This window comes from Pseudophryne corroboree, chromosome 1 (genome assembly GCF_028390025.1).
Source record: "Pseudophryne corroboree isolate aPseCor3 chromosome 1, aPseCor3.hap2, whole genome shotgun sequence".
Classification (NCBI taxonomy): domain Eukaryota; kingdom Metazoa; phylum Chordata; class Amphibia; order Anura; family Myobatrachidae; genus Pseudophryne; species Pseudophryne corroboree.
In genome coordinates, this window is record NC_086444.1 from 233,226,991 (window position 1) to 233,246,978 (window position 19,988).

General features: G+C 46.1%; 1 protein-coding gene across 3 annotated transcripts in view; it reads right to left on the reverse strand.

The window, feature by feature from the left end:
• Window positions 1-19,988, reverse strand: part of REEP5 (receptor accessory protein 5) — a 138,663-nt gene that overhangs the window by 28,878 nt on the left and 89,797 nt on the right. For all 3 annotated transcript variants that reach the window (XM_063964133.1, XM_063964134.1, XM_063964132.1), the window contains exon 3: window positions 5,952-6,090. In XM_063964133.1, the coding sequence (XP_063820203.1) occupies window positions 5,952-6,090 (139 nt within the window). The remainder of the gene's footprint in view (window positions 1-5,951; window positions 6,091-19,988) is intronic.

The window sequence follows — 19,988 nt, forward strand, 5'->3', positions numbered from 1 at the left end:
CTACTCCGACTTCTAACTGTTCCCTGGACCTTGCCCTTATCAGGAGATCGTCCAAGTAAGGGATAATTAAAACGCCTTTTCTTCGAAGAAGAATCATCATTTCGGCCATTACCTTGGTAAAGACCCGAGGTGCCGTGGACAATCCAAACGGCAGCGTCTGAAACTGATAATGACAGTTTTGTACTACAAACCTGAGGTACCCTTGGTGAGAAGGGTAGATTGGGACGTGGAGATAAGCATCTTTGATGTCCAGAGACACCATATAGTCCCCTTCTTCCAGGTTTGCTATCACTGCTCTGAGTGACTCCATCTTGAATTTGAACCTCTTTATATAAGTGTTCAAGGATTTTAGATTTAAAATTGGTCTCACCGAGCCGTCCGGCTTCGGTACCACAAACAGCGTGGAATAATACCCCTTTCCCTGTTGTAGGAGAGGTACCTTGATTATCACCTGCTGGGAATACAGCTTGTGAATGGCTTCCAAAACTGCCTCCCTGTCGGAGGGAGACTTTGGTAGAGCAGACTTCAGGAACCGGCGAGGGGGAGACGTCTCGAATTCCAGTTTGTACCCCTGTGATACTACCTGCAGAATCCAGGGGTCCACTTGCGAGTGAGCCCACTGCGCGTTGAAATTTTTGAGACGGGCCCCCACCGTGTCCGAGTCTGCTTGTAAAGCCCCAGCGTCATGCTGAAGACTTGGCAGAAGCAGAGGAGGGCTTCTGCTCCTGGGAAGAGGCTGCCTGGTGCAGTCTTTTTCCTCTTCCTCTGCCCCGGGGCAGAAATGAGTGGCCTTTTGCCCGCCTGTACTTATAGGAACGAAAGGACTGAGTTTGAAAAGACGGTGTCTTTTTCTGCTGAGAGGTGACCTGGGGTAAAAAGGTGGACTTTCCGGCCGTTGCCGTGGCCACCAGGTCCGATAGACCGGCCCCAAATAACTCCTCCCCTTTAAACGGCAATACTTCCATATGTCGTTTGGAATCCGCATCCCCTGACCACTGTCGCGTCCATAACGCTCTTCTGGCAGAAATGGACATAGCACTCACTCTTGATGCCAGGGTGCAAATATCCCTCTGTGCATCACGCATATATAGTAATGCATCCTTCAAATGCTCTATAGTTAGTAATATACTGTCCCTATCCAGGGTATCAATATTTTCAGTCAGGGAATCCGACCACGCCACTCCAGCACTGCACATCCAGGCTGATGCGATTGCTGGTCGCAGTATAACACCAGTATGTGTGTATATACCCTTCAGGATATTTTCCAGCCTTCTATCCGCTGGTTCTTTGAGGGCGGCCGTATCAGGAGACGGTAACGCTACTTGTTTAGATAAACGTGTGAGCGCTTTATCTACTCTAGGGGGTGTTTCCCAACGCGCCCTAACCTCTGGCGGGAAAGGGTATAGTGCCAATAATTTATTAGAAATTAGCACTTTTTTATCGGGGGAAACACACGCTTTATCACACACCTCATTTAAATTCATCTGACTCAGGAAAAGCTACTGGTAGTTTTTTCACTCCCCACATAATACCCTTCTTTGTGGTACTTGTAGTGTCAGAAATGTTCAATGCCTCCTTCATTGCCGTGATCATGTAACGTGTGGCCCTACTGGACATTACGTTTGTCTCCTCACCGTCGACACTGGACTCAATATCAGTGTCTGGGTCTGTGTCGACCCACTGAGGTAACGGGCGTTTTATCGCCCCTGACGGTGTCTGAGACGCCTGGACAGGCACTAATTGATTTGTCGGCTGTCTCATGTCGTCAACAGTTTTTTGTAAAGTGCTGACATTGTCACGTAGTTCTTTAAATACAACCATCCAGTCAGGTGTCGACTCCCTAGGGGGTGACATCACTAATACAGGCAATTGCTCTGCTTCCACATCATTTTCCTCCTCATACATGTCGACACAATCGTACCGACATACAGCACACACACAGGGAATGCTCTGATAGAGGACAGGACCCCACTAGCCCTTTGGGGAGACAGAGGGAGAGTTTGCCAGCACACACCAGAGCGCTATATATATATATATAGGGATAACCTTATATAAGTGTTACTCCCTTTTATAGCTGCCGTTTATAATTTAGCTGCCAATGGTGCCCCCCCTCTCTCGTTTTTACCCTGATTCTGTAGGGACTGCAGGGGAGAGTCAGGGAGCCGTCCTTCCAGCGGAACTGTGAGGGAAAATGGCGCTTGTGTGCTGAGGAGATAGGCTCCGCCCCTTCACGACGGCCTTATCTCCCGCTTTTTTCTGGAAAACTGGCAGGGGTTAAATACATCCATATAGCCCAGGAGCTATATGTGATGTATTTCTTTTGCCATCCTAAGGTATTTCTGTTTTCATTGCGTCTCAGGGCGCTCCCCCCAAGCGCCCTGCACCCTCAGTGACCGGAGTGTGAAGTGTGCTGAGAGCAATGGCGCACAGCTGCAGTGCTGTGCGCTACCTTAGTTGAAGACAGGAACGTCTTCTGCCGCCGATTTCACCGGACCTCTTCGTTCTTCTGGCTCTGTAAGGGGGCCGGCGGCGCGGCTCCGGGACCCATCCAGGCTGAACCTGTGATCGTCCCTCTGGAGCTAATGTCCAGTAGCCTAAGAAACCCAATCCACTCTGCACGCAGGTGAGTTCGTTTCTTCTCCCCTTAGTCCCACGATGCAGTGAGCCTGTTGCCAGCAGGACTCACTGAAAATAAAAAACCTAAAATAAACTTTTACTCTAAGCAGCTAAGGAGAGCCACCTAGCATGCACCCTTCTCGTTCGGGCACAAAAATCTAACTGAGGCTTGGAGGAGGGTCATAGGGGGAGGAGCCAGTGCACACCAGCTAGTTCAAGCTTTTACTTTTGTGCCCAGTCTCCTGCGGAGCCGCTATTCCCCATGGTCCTTACGGAGTCCCAGCATCCACTTAGGACGTTAGAGAAATAAACATACGTCATGTATAAATCTGGGTACACACCTATTTGATCCCTGGCTGATCGGTTTAAACACTCCCGATTAGCCAACCAATGTGTATCCAGCAGTGAGGCAGCAGCGTGTGTGTGCGTGTGTGTGTGTGTGTGTGTGTGTGTGTGGGGGGGGGGGGGGAGAGAGGGTTTATAAAGCAGCTACTCTATGTGGATCGGGAGGACGGCTGTGCAGCACATAAGATGCGACCCCTCCATTCCTGACCATTGCAGGGGCGTTATTAGCTGTTAGTCGGCTAACTCTCCTGCATCAGCACTGCATACACACCTATACAATCAATGGCCATTCACCAGATATTGGGAGAACGGGCTGATGATTATATAGCTATATGTATCTAGCTTAAGTGTTAACGTACTTAGTTGTAGATTGACTTTTTAGGGCTAAAGATATACGCTTTCAAAAAAGCCAAGATCAAATGTATAAATGTAAGACACATTTAAAAAAAAAAAAAAAAAAAAAAAAAAATTGAAGACGTGTTGGAGTGATTTATTTTAAAACAGGTCACACCCAGCTGTTGGCACACTATGAATAGATATTTACTAAAAAGGACGTGGGAGTCGGCATACGGGGTGATCAGTCAGTTAACACACAAAATGTGGTTTTCACCACTTGCACTTTACACCTGGGAGTGTGATTAGTAAGTTTTATATGAGCAGGACGTGTGTGTGTGTGTGTGTGTGTGTGTGTGTGTGTGTGTGTGTGTGTGTGTGTGTGTGTGTGTGTGTGTGTGTGTATTAAATATGTATGCCAACACTCACATTTTATTTGTGTAAGTGCCCTGTACTTTAATAAGTATATATGCATATTTTTGCCAAAGACCACGTTAAAATTCCCCATGAGGCAATAGCCCTGTATGCACTAAGCCCTCCACAGAATATGGACGACTCCTGTCTCTAGTGTTCTGCTAAATTGAGAGTCTCAAATCTTGTGCAACTCCTTGTAAAAGGTATTTTTAAAGTACAGTGCTTTGCAGTCAAAATATATACAAATATTTAGTTAATGCAGGGTAGGCAAGTCTTCAGGAACTAGAATAATAGAGGGGTCTATTCATGAAATAGTGAAATGTGTGGAGAAGTTGTCCATGGCAACCAATCAGCATTGACAAAACAATTATAATTTGCATACTATAAAAATATACAGAGCAGCTGATTGGTTGCCATGGGCAACTTCTCCACTGGATCACTTCTCCACTCTTTTCACTGCTTCAAGAATAGGGCCCCATGTATCTCAATCTTGGTTTCGGTCAGCGCAGAAGTCTGTTATTGTAGTAAATGACTGATTCAGAGATTAATGTAATGTTTAGGTACTACAGGTATCATTTTGCGTCACAAGATCTTTGGCTGTTTGCCCTAAATGATAGTTGAACAGTGTTGTAGGTGCTGCTTGGGATGGCTTCAGGAGGGAGACTACAGCATGCGCAAGTACATCTGCTACTCCAAGGTATTAACAACATGATTTCTGGTCTTTGCCTAAAGGGAAAAGGCTATAAACACAAAAGTTTGGATTACAAATGGGGCGACATCAGCCCTCATTATAAATGAAGACATCAGAAGTCACGGATTGCGTGAACAGATATTAATAAAGACTGACAGACACTGGTCCACTTCTCTTTAGGTCAGTCTGTTCTAATGTCACTATATGTTCAGGCATTACTACATTCCAGTCCATACAGACTGCACTGAAATATGTTAGAGCAGCGGTGGCCAACCCGCGGCTCTCGAGCCGCATGCGGCTCTTTCATCCTCCGCATGCGGCTCTTTCATCCTCCGCATGCGGCTCGATCCGCTCCCGGCCACCGCTGCCCAGCACTGCACTACTTAGGACTCTCCGTCTCCGGCGTGTGAGGAGAGGGGAGGAGAGCGCAGCGCGCGCCTCTCCTGCCCCTCTGACTTCGGCGCCGGTGTCTATCTTCAAGTCAGCGCCGGTCCATGAGCCAATCGGAGCTCGCGGTCCGGCAGCTGGCTTCCGATTGTCTGCCAGGACCGCGAGCTCTGATTGGCTCACGGGCCGGCGCTGAATTGAAGATAGCCGCCGCCGGAGTCAGAGGAACTGGAGAGGCGCGCGCTGCGCTCTCCTCCCCTCACAGCAGCAACAGCACACGGTGAGCAGCACTTGGGGGTCGGAGAAGCCACTGTGGGGGCATAGCTGGCACTGTGGGGGCATAGCTGGCACTGAGGGCATAGCTGGCACTAAGGGCATAGCTGGCACTAAGGGCATAGCTGGCACTGTGGGGGCATGTGTATCTGCACTGGGGGCATAGCTGGCACTGTGGAGGCATGAGTGTCTGCACTGGGGGCATAGCTGGCACTGCGGTGGCATGTGTCTGCACTGGGGGCATAGCTGGCACTGTGGGGGCATGTGTCTGGCACTGGGGGCATAGCTGGCACTGTGTGGACATGTGTAGCTGGCACTGGGGGCATAGCTGGCACTGGGGGCATAGCTGGCACCGGGGCATAGCAGGCACTGTAAGGACATGCATAGCTGGCACTGTGGAGACGTGTATCTGCACTGGAGGCACATCTGGCACTGTGGGGTCATGTGTATCTGGCACTGGGGGCATAGCTGGTACTGTGGGTGCATGTGTATCTGGCACTGGGGGCATAGCTGGCACTGTGGGGGCATGTGTATCTGGCACTGTGTGGACATATGTGTATCTGGCAGTGTGGAGGCAACCATTTATTGGCATTTTTATATGTATGTGGCACTGTACTGTGGCATTATATGTATGTGGCACTGTACAACATGACTAAAAACGGGGTTATGACACAAGGTCATACTCCTACAAATGTCATACCGAAAAGGTGCGCGCACAAAAATGGGGTGTGGCTTTGTGAAAACTAGGCCACACCCCCATTTTTGCACACTCCTGCGGCACGCGCATGATAGTGGCTCTTTCCCTTTTACTACGAATCTTTTCTGGCTCTTTGCCTCTGACTGCTTGGCCACCCCTGTGTTAGAGGATATATAATAATATAGATAGACCAACCTTGATCATGTAGTAAAAAGGAAACCAGGACAGGAAGATATCAGAGAAGAACTCAATGATGCTGAATATCCCGTACACCACCCAGTAAGTTAACCACTGAGTGTCGTCATCTTTATTCGGACTCTCAATCGCCTTTATTCTAGAGAGAAGGAAACAAACTTAGATAATTGGCATACTGGTGAGAAAGCAGGTATCTCCACTAGACATCATATTACAATGACCAGGAAACATAGTACAGGTAAATATATTCATGAACCTGAAAATCTCACAAAAGAGTTGTCCCCTAGCTTTCTCATGGGTGCTATAACCTAAATTAATATCTCAATATCTTACGAATGTGCATTGGCTGCAGCAGTGTTATAGATGATGTAGCTCTTCTGGTTATAGGTTTTATTGTTCTGTTGGAGAATAGGGATTCGGTTAATAACGGAAATGACTGCAGGCATCAGATGGATATTTACGAACCACTTCATTGAGGAACAGTCTATAAATTCACTCTGTGCAATAATATGACCCAGTTTTTTTAAGCAAGACACTAGTGGTAATTTTACTGATCAGCGATTTGCAAAGCCGCCATGGCCATGCCCACTGTATTTATGGGGCAATAATATTAAATACAAAATTAATATTATTCTTAAATTTAAATCTAGTTGCTGGAGCCGCTTAGTTACAATGGGATGTATTCAATTGGTGCCGGTATTTCAAACAGTCGGAAATACAGTCACTTTTCGACAGGAATCAATGAAGGTGCCATTTTTCCAACTGTCAGAAAAACCAGCACTTGCCGCGGTTCCACGTGTTTCTGTCGTAAAACACAGCTGTTTGACAGTTTTAGGGTAATGCAGAATTGACTCGTTAACAAGCTGAATCTGTATTGTCGGAATGCTGCCCGTTTCCGGCCAGCATTGAATAGTGACCTATGGAAAGGATAAAGAGAACTTGTCTCTTGGTGGTATGCCAATTCCACCCTCCCGGCGCTAATTTTAAATATCTCACAGGTGAATATGTATATAAAAAAAGAGAGAATTCAACACACTGCAGCGTATGTTTTTAAGACTTAGTTAGAGTCTTAGGCATACAGGTACATACATAGATAGATATTTAAAACATCGCGCTGTGTGTTACTAATTTTTGCTATCCTAAATATAGGCAGTATTGAGTATATATATATATATATATATATATATATATATATATATATATATATATATATATATATATATACACATACACATATACATACAAAGAACCAATGGAGGCACTCAGAAAAAAGAAAGACGACACACCGCTGGATAGGTCGACGTTTCAGAGACGAATCCCTTTTATCAAGACACGACCAGCATATACCAAAGAACAAGTATTTATACACAGATACAACTTACCAAACACCTATCGTGGATCTGAGGCCGCCGCGTCCAGCCGAGTTGCGATGACGTCACCTGTGCGCCCATGCGCCGGGAATCATCGTCAGTCGGGTAGGAGGTGCGGCTGGCCCGAGTCAGCATATGGTTGCCTAGCAACCACAGCAAACATTTTATCAGAACATCTTAGTTATTCTAAACATATATTCATAAATAGACATAAATAAAATACAGACTATAAAATATGCGCGGAAAGGTCTCCCAACCTTATTACAATGTAATTATGATGTCTCCCATCTGTGTGTGAATTCAATAAAGTTCAAACATAGACATATTTTAACCTACAGGTGTATCACTCACACACAAAAGATAGGGAATCCCATCAGATATATATCTATCATTTTTGGTACCCCAGATATAATATTCTCCACATTATTTCTGGTCTGCTCTCACACAGGTTAAAAAATGTTTTCCTATATATGTATAATCCCACAGTATAACATTCAATGTATATTAAGGACATATGTTTTAAGTATAAATACAAACACACATCCGTATGCATGCATATATAAATGTATGTGCACAACCCAATATACAATATCAGGTGGAGGATCTTATTCCACCATTGTAAATGAGTGATATTATGGCTGTTAAAATATCTAGGAGAGTACATAGTATAGTAGGGTACATCTGCATATAATGATTATTTGAGATAATGATTATTTGATGTGATGTACGATATATCCTCCTTTTTAGGAAATACCTTGAGTCTGTAAGGTTCTGATTGGAATAAGATCATACAAAGACCCAAGAATAAATAAGGGTCATATATAGGGTTAAAACAATTATGTCCTTTATTATTTATGTATATCAGTAATTTGTCCTATTTCTACTCACTTATTGGTTACCATATGTATATTGGGTTGTGCACATACATATATATATGCATGCATACGGATGTGTGTTTGTATTTATACTTAAAACATATGTCCTTAATATACACTGAATGTTATACTGTGGGATTATACATATATAGGAAAACATTTTTTAACCTGTGTGAGAGCAGACCAGAAATAATGTGGAAAATATTATATCTGGGGTACCAAAAATGATAGATATATATCTGATGGGATTCCCTCTCTTGTGTGAGTGATACACCTGTAGGTTAAAATATGTCTATGTTTGAACTTTATTGAATTCACACACAGATGGGAGACATCATAATTAAATTCTAATAAGGTTGGGAGACCTTTCCGCGCATATTTTATAGTCTATATTTTATTTATGTCTATTTATTTATGAATATATGTTTAGAATAACTAAGATGTTCTGATAAAATTATATACATCTATAATAAAAGTGTGAGGATAACCATAAATGAAACATAAGTACCCACAGCTGTAGCTAATTGATAACTAAGGCCAGCTATAAAAGAGGATCAATCTAAAGGAGTGTCAATCTTGAGGAAGCCCCAAGGCATTGTGAGACGAAATGCGTTGATACTGCACTCCTGAAAACCTACACTGGTATACCATCACGGGAAGCTGAGAGCACTGATCACCGTCCACTACCCACCCTGCTAATACATCTATCCGGGAGAGGTAGTGAACTTCTGCAGCCACAGGTAATCCAGCACCGCAGCTATCTGGCCGATTAGCAAATATCGGAGCACGCAGTGAGTACACCTTGGCTGAGTCTCTGCAGTTCCACCTATAAGGATATCCCATCCCGGCGTACATCACACGGGGCGGTGACGGCCTCACCACCGGGTGAAGAAAAGGGACGGATACGTCATCCTAGCAGGGAGAATCAATGGTAACTATAAATACTGCTTTCAGTTTCACACTGAACTGTTTCTATCACAGCCGGGACGCCGGCATACAAAGTAGCAATTCCGTGTGTGGACCCAGTATCAAAGACTGCATATTACAGTGTTACACACTGTCTATTCAGGACTTCAGCTTATATTCACATAAAGTGTCACCAAGGCAGCTATTTAATCAACCTTACATATTTTATGCTAATTAGGGATTATTCCCTTGTTAATTTAAAACTGGCCTTATGTATACTTGAAAGGTGATCATTGTTTTAGATTTTAGATGTATGTTTTTATGTATGTATATGTAATAAATGTTATTTGAGTTATTTGCGGACGTCTCCCGATCTCTTCACTGATATATACAGAGCCACTTCTACAATATGTATGTATGTATGTATGTATGTATGTATGTATGTATGTATGTATGTATGTATGTATATATATATATATATATATATATATATATATATATATATATATATATATATATATAGAGAGAGAGAGAGAGAGAGAGAGAGAGAGAGAGAGAGAGAGAGAGAGAGAGAGAGAGTCCCAATACAGAAGACAGCGGCACTCAGGGATTTAAGAAATGCAACGTTGTATTCAAAAGTACAAGAAAGCCGACGTTTTCGGGGCTCACCCGCCCCTTTGTCAAGGTATATGTGTATATATATATATATATATATATATATATAATATATATATATATATATATATATATATATATATATATATATATATATATATATATATATACACACACATACATACACACATACATACATACATACATACATACACACACACACACACACAACTCAATACTGCCCATATTGAGGATAGCAAAAATTAGTAACAGCGCGATTAGTGACCTGTCAGATCCTCTCCATCGGAGAGGATCAGACATTCATTGAACACACCCCAATATCTCTAATCCTACATTGGATGTTCTGAATAACACATTTTTGTAGGAGAGACTTTAGAATCACTACCATCAACTTACTGCAGTTGATTAATCAGAGACTTGTAAACATTTCATGAATAATTAAGGAATTATTTCCCTGTGTAAGTAATGTGTTTGTTTATGCATGACACACCAAAAGCTACTCCTATATATGTACTCTTGCTAGTAAAGACGGGTCTATATTTAGCTGTACACGAAGGACAGTGTCTTGCAGAAAGCCTACAGTAAGGGTCAGCGATCAATGATAGAAAGAGGAAATCGGGTAATGCCCTGAAGAGATTACAATCTACCAAGGGAAGGGAAGACAATTTTTGGAATTTAGTGGAATTCCAGACTGCAGGTCTCTAATCCTCGCACCCAGCACATGGTGTGCATTTCCTCCCCTTACCTGGATGGCTGGTTACCGCAACGAAATCGATCGCACACATACGTTTTGTTTCATTCATTTTCTTTTGTGTTCACTTACAGTGCCTTGCTAAAGTATTCACTCCCTTGGCTTTTTACCTACTTTGTTACATTACAACCTGTAATTTTTTAATCTAAATTTTATGCGATGGATATGCACAAAATAGTCTAAGGGGTCTATTCATGAAGCAGTGAAAAGTGTGGAGAAGTGAGCCAGTGGAGAAGTTGCCCATGGCAACCAATCAGCATTGAAGTAATATTTATAAGTTGCATACTATACAATTGTACAGGGCAGCTGATTGGTTGCCATGGGCAACTTCTCCACAGGCTCACTTCTCCACTCTTTTCACTGCTTCATGAATAGACCCCTAAGTTGGTGAAGTGAAATATAAATAAAAAATTTAAACTTGTCATGTGCATATGTATTCACCCCCTTTGCTATGAAGCCCCTCAAAAGTTCTGGTGCAACCAATTACCTTCAGAAGTCACATAATTAGTGAAATGAAGTCCACCTGTGTGTATTCTAAGTGTCCCATGACCTGTCAGTATAAACGCACCTTTTCTGAAAGGCCCCAGAGGCTGCAATATTACTAAGCAAGAGGCATCACACCACGAAGGAGCTCTTCAAACAAGTCAGGGACAAAGTTGTTAAGAAGTACAAGTCAGGGTTGGGTTATAAAAAATAAGATTTTACTCACCGGTAAATCTATTTCTCGTAGTCCGTAGTGGATGCTGGGACTCCGTAAGGACCATGGGGAATAGCGGCTCCGCAGGAGACTGGGCACAACTAAAGAAAGCTTTAGGACTACCTGGTGTGCACTGGCTCCTCCCACTATGACCCTCCTCCAGACCTCAGTTAGGATACTGTGCCCAGAAGAGCTGACACAAAAAGGAAAGGATTTGGAATCCCGGGTAAGACTCATACCAGCCACACCAATCACACCGTATAACTCGTGATACTATACCCAGTTAACAGTATGAAATATAACTGAGCCTCTCAACAGATGGCTCAACAATAACCCTTTAGTTAGGCAATAACTATATACAAGTATTGCAGACAATCCGCACTTGGGATGGGCGCCCAGCATCCACTACGGACTACGAGAAATAGATTTACCGGTGAGTAAAATCTTATTTTCTCTGACGTCCTAAGTGGATGCTGGGACTCCGTAAGGACCATGGGGATTATACCAAAGCTCCCAAACGGGCGGGAGAGTGCGGATGACTCTGCAGCACCGAATGAGCAAACTCTAGGTCCTCCTCAGCCAGGGTATCAAACTTGTAGACTCTTGCAAAAGTGTTTGAACCCGACCAAGTAACAGCTTGGCAATTTTGTAAAGCCGAGACCCCTCGGGCAGCCGCCCAAGAAGAGCCCACTTTCCACGTGGAATGGGCTTTACAGATTTAGGGTGCGGCAGTCCAGCCGCAGAATGTGCAAGTTGAATCGTGCTACGGATCCAGCGAGCAATAGTCTGCTTAGAAGCAGGAGCACCCAGCTTGTTGGGTGCATACAGGATAAATAGCGAGTCAGTTTTCCTGACTCCAGCCGTCCTGGATACATATATTTTTCAGGGCCCTGACTACGTCCAGTAACTTGGAATCCTCCAAGTCCCAAGTAGCCGCAGGTACCACAATAGGTTGGTTCACATGAAAAACTGATACCACCTTAGGAAGGAATTGGGAACGAGTCCTCAATTCCGCCCTATCCATATAAGAAAATTAGATAAGGGCTTTTGCATGATAAAGCCGCTAATTCTGATACACGCCTGGCCGACGCCAAGGCCAACAGCATGACCACTTGCCACGTGAGGTATTTTAGCTCCACGGATTTAAGTGGCTCAACCCAATGCGACTTCAGGAAATCCAACACCACGTTGAGATCCCACGGTGCCACTGGAGGCACAAACGGGGGCTGACTATGCAGCACTCCCTTAACAAAAGTCTGAACTTCAGGCAGTGAAGTCAGTTCTATTTTGGAAGAAAATCGATAGAGCCGAAATCTGGACCTTAATGGAACCCAATTTTAGGCCCATAGTCCCCCTGACTGTAGGAAGAGCAGAAATCGACCTAGCTGAAATTCCTCCGTTGGGGCCTTCCTGGCCTCACAGCACGCAACATATTTCCGCCATATGCGGTGATAATGGTTTGCGTTCACTTCTTTCCTAGCTTTAATTAGCGTAGGGACAACTTCCTCCGGAATGCCCTTTTCCTTCAGGATCCAGCGTTCAACCGCCATGCCGTCAAACGCAGCCGCGGTACGTCTTGGAACAGACAGGCCCCCTGCTGCAGCAGGTCCTGTCTGAGCGGCAGAGGCCATGGGTCCTCCGAGATCATTTCTTGGCGTTCTGGGTACCAAGCTCTTCTTGGCCAATCCGGAACAATGGGGTAAATTTACTAAAATTCGTATTTTCCCGTTTCAGGTCAAAGTTCAATCACGAATGACATCGAAAGTGTAAAACTGCAACTTTTTGAATTTGTTACGATGGATTTACTAAGCTGTCGTATTCGGGTTTTTCTTTTCTTCCGATGTCGATGTCATTCGTGTTTTTTTTGTGTTTTTTACGGCAGTGATTAGCAAAACACTGCCGACTTTTTTACAATTAATCTCTGTGTGATCCGTGCTGGGGTTCTATTTTTTTTTTTTTTTTTAATTAAACACTGTAAAATTTAAAAAAAAAATTGCGTGGGGTCCCCCCTCCTAAGCATAACCAGCCTCGGGCTCTTTGAGCCGATCCTGGTTGCCGAAATATGGGGAAAAAATTGACAGGGGTTCCCCCATATTTAAGCAACCAGCATCGGGCTCTGCGCCTGGTCCTGGTTCCAAAAATACGGGGGACAAAAAGAGTAGGGGTCCCCCGTATTTTTAAAACCAGCACCGGGCTCCACTAGCTGGACAGATAATGCCACAGCCGGGGGTCACTTTTATATAGTGCCCTGCGGCCGTGGCATCAAAAATCCAACTAGTCACCCCTGGCCGGGGTACCCTGGGGGAGTGGGGACCCCTTCAATCAAGGGGTCCCCCCCCCCCAGCCACCCAAGGGCCAGGGGTGAAGCCCGAGGCTGTCCCCCCCCATCCAATGGGCTGCGGATGGGGAGGCTGATAGCCTTTGTTGTAAAAGAAAAGATATTGTTTTTAGTAGCAGTACTACAAGGCCCAGCAAGCCTCCCCCGCATGCTGGTACTTGGAGAACCACAAGTACCAGCATGCGACGGAAAAATGGGCCCGCTGGTACCGTTGTAGCACTCTCCTGATCAGCTGTGTGCTCCTGTCCTCACTGACAGGCAGCACACGGCAGTGTTACAATGTAGCGCCTATGCGCTCCATTGTAACCAATGCTGGGAACTTTCTTGCTCAGCGGTGACGTCACTTTAGGTCAACCGCAGGGCAGAAAGTTCCCAGCATTGGTTACAATGGAGCGCATAGGCGCTACATTGTAACACTGCCGTGTGCTGCCTGTCAGTGAGGACAGGAGCACACAGCTGATCAGGAGAGTGCTACAACGTGGCGCTCCCTGATTGGCTGAAGAAACCCACTTAGACAGAAGTCAAAGTGGGTTTCTGGCATTCGTGGAAAGGTGACCCATGTGCAAATATGGGTCCCCTTTCAGTTCGTGGTCGGGACACCGTTTTTTTTTTTTTTTTTCAAGTACGTGGATTACCCCTGGATTTCCCGAGGAGCCTGGACCCCTGGATCTCGTGAGTATAATTTCTTCAACAGGTACCCCTTGGATTCTACTGGAGAAGAGGACCGACCTGCGTGGGAACTTAAGGTAAGTATGTATGTATGTGTGTATGTATGTAATAAAATTATACTTTCACGGTGTGTGTGTCTTGTCTTTTTTTGGGTATTTTTTTAGTACTACTACTACTACTACTACTACTACTACTACTACTACTACTACTACTACTACTACTACTACTACTACTACTACTACTACTACTACTACTACTACAGGTACCAGCGGGCCCGTTTTTCCGTCGCATGCTGGTACTTGTGGTTCTCCAAGTACCAGCATGCGGGGGAGGCTTGCTGGGCCTTGTAGTACTGCTACTAAAAACAATATCTTTTCTTTTACAACAAAGGCTATCAGCCTCCCCATCCGCAGCCCATTGGATGGGGGGGGGGGGGGGGACAGCCTCGGGCTTCACCCCTGGCCCTTGGGTGGCTGGGGGGGGGGGACCCCTTGATTGAAGGGGTCCCCACTCCCCCAGGGTACCCCGGCCAGGAGTGACTAGTTGGATTTTTGATGCCACGGCCGCAGGGCACTATATAAAAGTGACCCCCGGCTGTGGCATTATCTGTCCAGCTAGTGGAGCCCGGTGCTGGTTTTAAAAATACGGGGGACCCCTACTCTTTTTGTCCCCCGTATTTTTGGGACCAGGACCAGGCGCAGAGCCCGATGCTGGTTGCTTAAATATGGGGGAACCCCTGTCATTTTTTCCCCCATATTTCTGCAACCAGGATCGGCTCAAAGAGCCCGAGGCTGGTTATGCTTAGGAGGGGGGACCCCACGCAATTTTTTTTTTAAAAATAAGCACTTTCCCACCCCTTCCCACTGATCTACATGCACGGATCTCATGGATCCGTGCATGCCTATCCAATCATGAATAAAAAAAAAAGGTCTGGTTTTTTTTAGCACTTTTTTACGAGTTGTAATTTTTCACGGCAGTGTTTGTTTTTTTTTTGCTTTGCACTTCTTAGTAAATGACCGAGATTCATACTTAAACAGCCGCGTTTTGACCGATGGTGTATTCATTCGTAATTTTTTACTTGGACTTGCAAAAAATTACGAATGCCCTCATCTCTGCCGTGATTAGTGTTTAGTAAATTACCGAGATGACACTGATGAAAAAACGGCATCTCGGTCAAAATCGGGAGCTTAGTAAATTTACCCCAATGAGTATAGTTCTTACTCCTCTCCTTCTTATTATTCTCATTACAGTGGGTATGAGAGGCAGAGAAGGGAACACATACACCGACTGGTACACCCACGGTGTTACCAGAGCGTCCACAGCTATCGCCTGAGGGTCCCTTGACCTGGCGCAATATCTTTTTAGCTTTTTGTTGAGGCGGGACGCCATCATGTCCACCTGTGGCCTTTTCCAACGGTGTACCATCATTTTGAAGACTTCTGGATGAAGTCCCCACTCTCCCGGGTGGAGGTCGTGTCTGCTGAGAAAGTCTGCTTCCCAGTTGTCCACTCCGGGAATGAACACTGCTGAAAGGGCTAACACATGATTTTCCGCCCATCGGAGAATCCTTGTGGCTTCTGCCATCGCCATCCTGCTTCTTGTGCCGCCCTGTCGGTTTACATGAGCGACCGCCATGATGTTGTCTGACTGGATCAGCACCGGCCGGTGTTGAAGCAGGGGTCTAGCCTGACTTAGGGCATTGTAAATGGCCCTTAGTTCCAGAATATTTTTGTGTAGGGAAGTCTCCTGACTTGTCCATAGTCCTTGGAAGTTTCTTCCCTGTGTGACTGCCCCCCAGCCTCGAAGGCTGGCATCCGTGGTCACCAGGACCCAGTCCTGTATGCCGAATCTGCGGCCCTCTAGAAGATGAGCACTCTGCAGCCACCACAACAGCGACACCCTGGCCCTTGGAGACAGGGTTATCCGCCGATGCATCTGAAGATGCGACCCGGACCACTTGTCCAACAGATCCCACTGGAAGATCCTTGCATGGGACCTGGCGAATGGAATTTCTTCGTAAGAAGCTACCATCTTTCCCAGGGCTCGCGTGCATTGATGCACCGACACCTGTATTTGTATTAGGAGGTCTCTGTCTAGAGACGATAACTCCTTGGACTTCTCCTCCGGGAGAAACCCTTTTTATCCTGTTGTGTGTCCAGAACCATACCCAGGAACAGTAAACGCGTCGTAGGAACCAGCTGCGACTTTGGAATATTCAGAATCCAGCCGTGCTGTTGTAGCACTTCCCGAGATAGTGCTACTCCGACGAACAACTGCTCCCTGGACCTCGCCTTTATAAGGAGATCGTCCAAGTACGGGATAATTATTTCGGCCATTACCGTGGTAAATACCCTCGGTGCCGGGGACAGACCAACGGCAACGTCTGGAATTGGTAATGACAATCCTGTACCACAATTTTGAGGTACTCCTGGTGAGGAGGGTAAATAGGGACATGCAGGTAAGCATCCTTGATGTCCAGTGATACCATGAAATTCTCCAGGCTTGCAATAATCGCCCTGAGCGATTCCATTTTGAACTTGAACCTTCGTATATAAGTGTTCAAGGATTTCAATTTTAGAATGGGTCTCACCGAACCGTCTGGTTTCGGTACCACAAACATTTTGGAATAGTAACCCCGGCCTTGTTGAAGGAGGGGTACCTTGATTTCACCTGCTGGAAGTACAGCTTGTGAATTGCCGCCAGTACTACCTCCCTTACTCCGAGGGCAGCAGGCAAGGCTGATGTGAGGTAACGGCGAGGGGGAGTCGCTCCGAACTCCAGCTTGTATCCCTGTGATACTACTTACAGAACCTAGGGATCCACCTGTGGGCAAGCCCACTGGTCCCTGAAGTTCCCGAGACGCGCCCCCACCGCACCTGTCTCCACCTGTGGAGCCCCAGCGTCATGCGGTGGACTCAGAGGAAGCGGGGGAAGATTTTTGATCCTGGGAACTGGCTGTCTGGTGCAGCTTTTTCCTTCTTCCCTTGTCTCTGTGCAGAAAGGAAGCGCCTTTGACCCGCTTGCTTTTCTGAAGCCGAAAGGACTGTACCTGAAAATACGGTGCTTTCTTAGGCTGTGAGGAAACCCGAGGTAAAAAAAATTTCTTCCCAGCTGTTGCTGTGGAAACGAGGTCCCAGAGACCATCCCCAAACAATTCCTCACCCTTATAAGGCAGAATCTCCATGTGCCTTTTAAAGGCAGCATCACCTGTCCACTGCCGGGTCTCTAATACCCTCCTGGCAGAATGGACATTGCATTAATTCTGGATGCCAGCCGGCAAATATCCCTCTGTGCATCCCTCATATATAAGACGACGTCTTTAATATGCTCTATGTTAGCAAAATATTATCCCTGTCTAGGGTATTAATATTATCTGACAGGGTATCAGACCACGCTGCAGCAGCACTATTTATGCTGAGGCAATTGCAGGTCTCAGTATAGTACCTGAGTGTGTATATACAGACTTCAGGATAGCCTCCTGCTTTTTATCAGCAGGCTCCTTCAAAGTGGCCGTATCCTAAGATGGCAGTGCCACCTTTTTTTACAAACGTGTGAGCGCCTTATCCACCCTAGGGGATATCTCCCAACGTGACCTATCCTCTGGCGGGAAAGGGTACGCCAGCAGTAACTTTTTAGAAATTACCAGTTTCTTATCGGGGGAACCCACGCTTCTTTACACACTTCATTCATTCATCTGATGGGGGAACAAAACACTGGCTGCTTTTTCTCCCCAAACATAAAACCCCTTTTATGTGGTACTTGGGTTCATGTCAGAAATGTGTAACACATTTTTCATTGCCGAGATCATGCAACGGATGTTCCTAGTGGATTGTGTATATGTCTCAACCTCGTCGACACTGGAGTCAGACTCCGTGTCGACATCTGTGTCTGCCATCTGCGGTAACGGGCGTTTTTTGAGCCCCTGATGGCCTTTGAGACGCCTGGGCAGGCGCGGGCTGAGAAGCCGGCTGTCCTACAGCTGTTAAGTCATACAGCCTTTTATGTAAGGAGTTGACATTGTCGGTTAATACCTTCCACCTATCCATCCACTCTGGTGTCGGCCCCACAGGGGGCGACATCCCATTTATCGGCCTCTGCTCCGCCTCCACGTAACCTTCCTCATCCACATGTCGACACAGCCGTACCGACACACCGCACACACACAGGGAATGCTCTGACTGAGGACAGGACCCCACAAAGTCCTTTGGGGAGACAGAGAGAGAGTATGCCAGCACACACCAGAGCGCTATATAATGCAGGGATTAACACTATAACCGAGTGATTTTTCCCCCAATAGCTGCTTGTATACACATATTGCGCCTAAATTTAGTGCCCCCCCTCTCTTTTTAACCCTTTGAGCCTGAAAACTACAGGGGAGAGCCTGGGGAGCTGTCTTCCAGCTGCACTGTGAAGAAAAAATGGCGCCAGTGTGCTGAGGGAGATAGCCCTGCCCCTTTTTCGGCTGACTTTTCTCCCGCTTTTTTCATGGATTCTGGCAGGGGTAATTTATCACATATATAGCCCTGGGACTATATATTGTGATGATTTGCCAGCCAAGGTGTATTATATTGCCCTCAGGGCGCACCCCCCCAGCGCCCTGCACCCATCAGTGACCGGAGTGTGAGGTGTGCATGAGGAGCAATGGCGCACAGCTGCAGTGCTGTGCGCTACCTTGTTGAAGACAGAAGTCTTCTGCCGCCGATTTTCCGGAACACTTCTTGCTTCTGGCTCCGTAAGGGGGCCGGCGGCGCGGCTCCGGGACCGAACATCGAGGTCGGGTCCTGTGGTCGATCCCTCTGGAGCTAATGGTGTCCAGTAGCCTAAGAAGCCCAAGCTACCACCAGTCAGGTAGGTTCGCTTCTTCTCCCCTTAGTCCCTCGCTGCAGTGAGTCTGTTGCCAGCAGATCTCACTGTAAAATAAAAAACCTAAAATATACTTTCTTTCTAGGAGCTCAGGAGAGCCCCTAGTGTGCATCCAGCTCAGCCGGGCACAAGATTCTAACTGAGGTCTGGAGGAGGGTTATAGTGGGAGGAGCCAGTGCACACCAGGTAGTCCTAAAGCTTTCTTTAGTTGTGCCCAGTCTCCTGCGGAGCCGCTATTCCCCATGGTCCTTACGGAGTCCCAGCATCCACTTAGGACGTCAGAGAAATAAATAGATATCCAAATCTTTGATGATACCCCAGAGCACCATCAAATCCATCATCTTCAAATGGAAAGAACATGGTACCACAACAAACCTGCCAAGCCAGGGCAGGCCACAAACTCACAGACCGGTCAAGGAGGGCATTAATCAGAGAGGCAGCACAGAGACCAAAAGGTAACCCTAAAGGAGCTGCAGAGTTCCACAGCAGAGACTGGTGTATCTGCGCATGTGACCACAATAAGCCGTACACTCCATAGAGCTGGGCTTTATGGAAGAGTGGCCAGAAAAAAGCCATTACTTAGTGCTAAAAATAAGAAAGCACATTTTGAGTTTGCCAAAAGGCATGTGGACGACTCCCCAAATGTATGGAGGAAGGTGCTCTGGTCAGATAAGACTAAAATGTAACTTTTCGGCCACCAAGAAAAACGCTGTGTCTGGCGCAAACCCAACACATCCCATCACCCCAAGAACACCATCCCCACAGTGAAACATGGTGGTGGCAGCATCATGCTGTGGGGATGTTTTTCAGCAGCAGGGACTGGGAAACCGTTTTGAGTCAAGGGAAAGATAATTGGTGCTAAATACAGGGATATTCTTGAGCAAAACCTGTTTCAGTCTGCCTGTGATTTGAGACTGGGACGTAGGTTCATC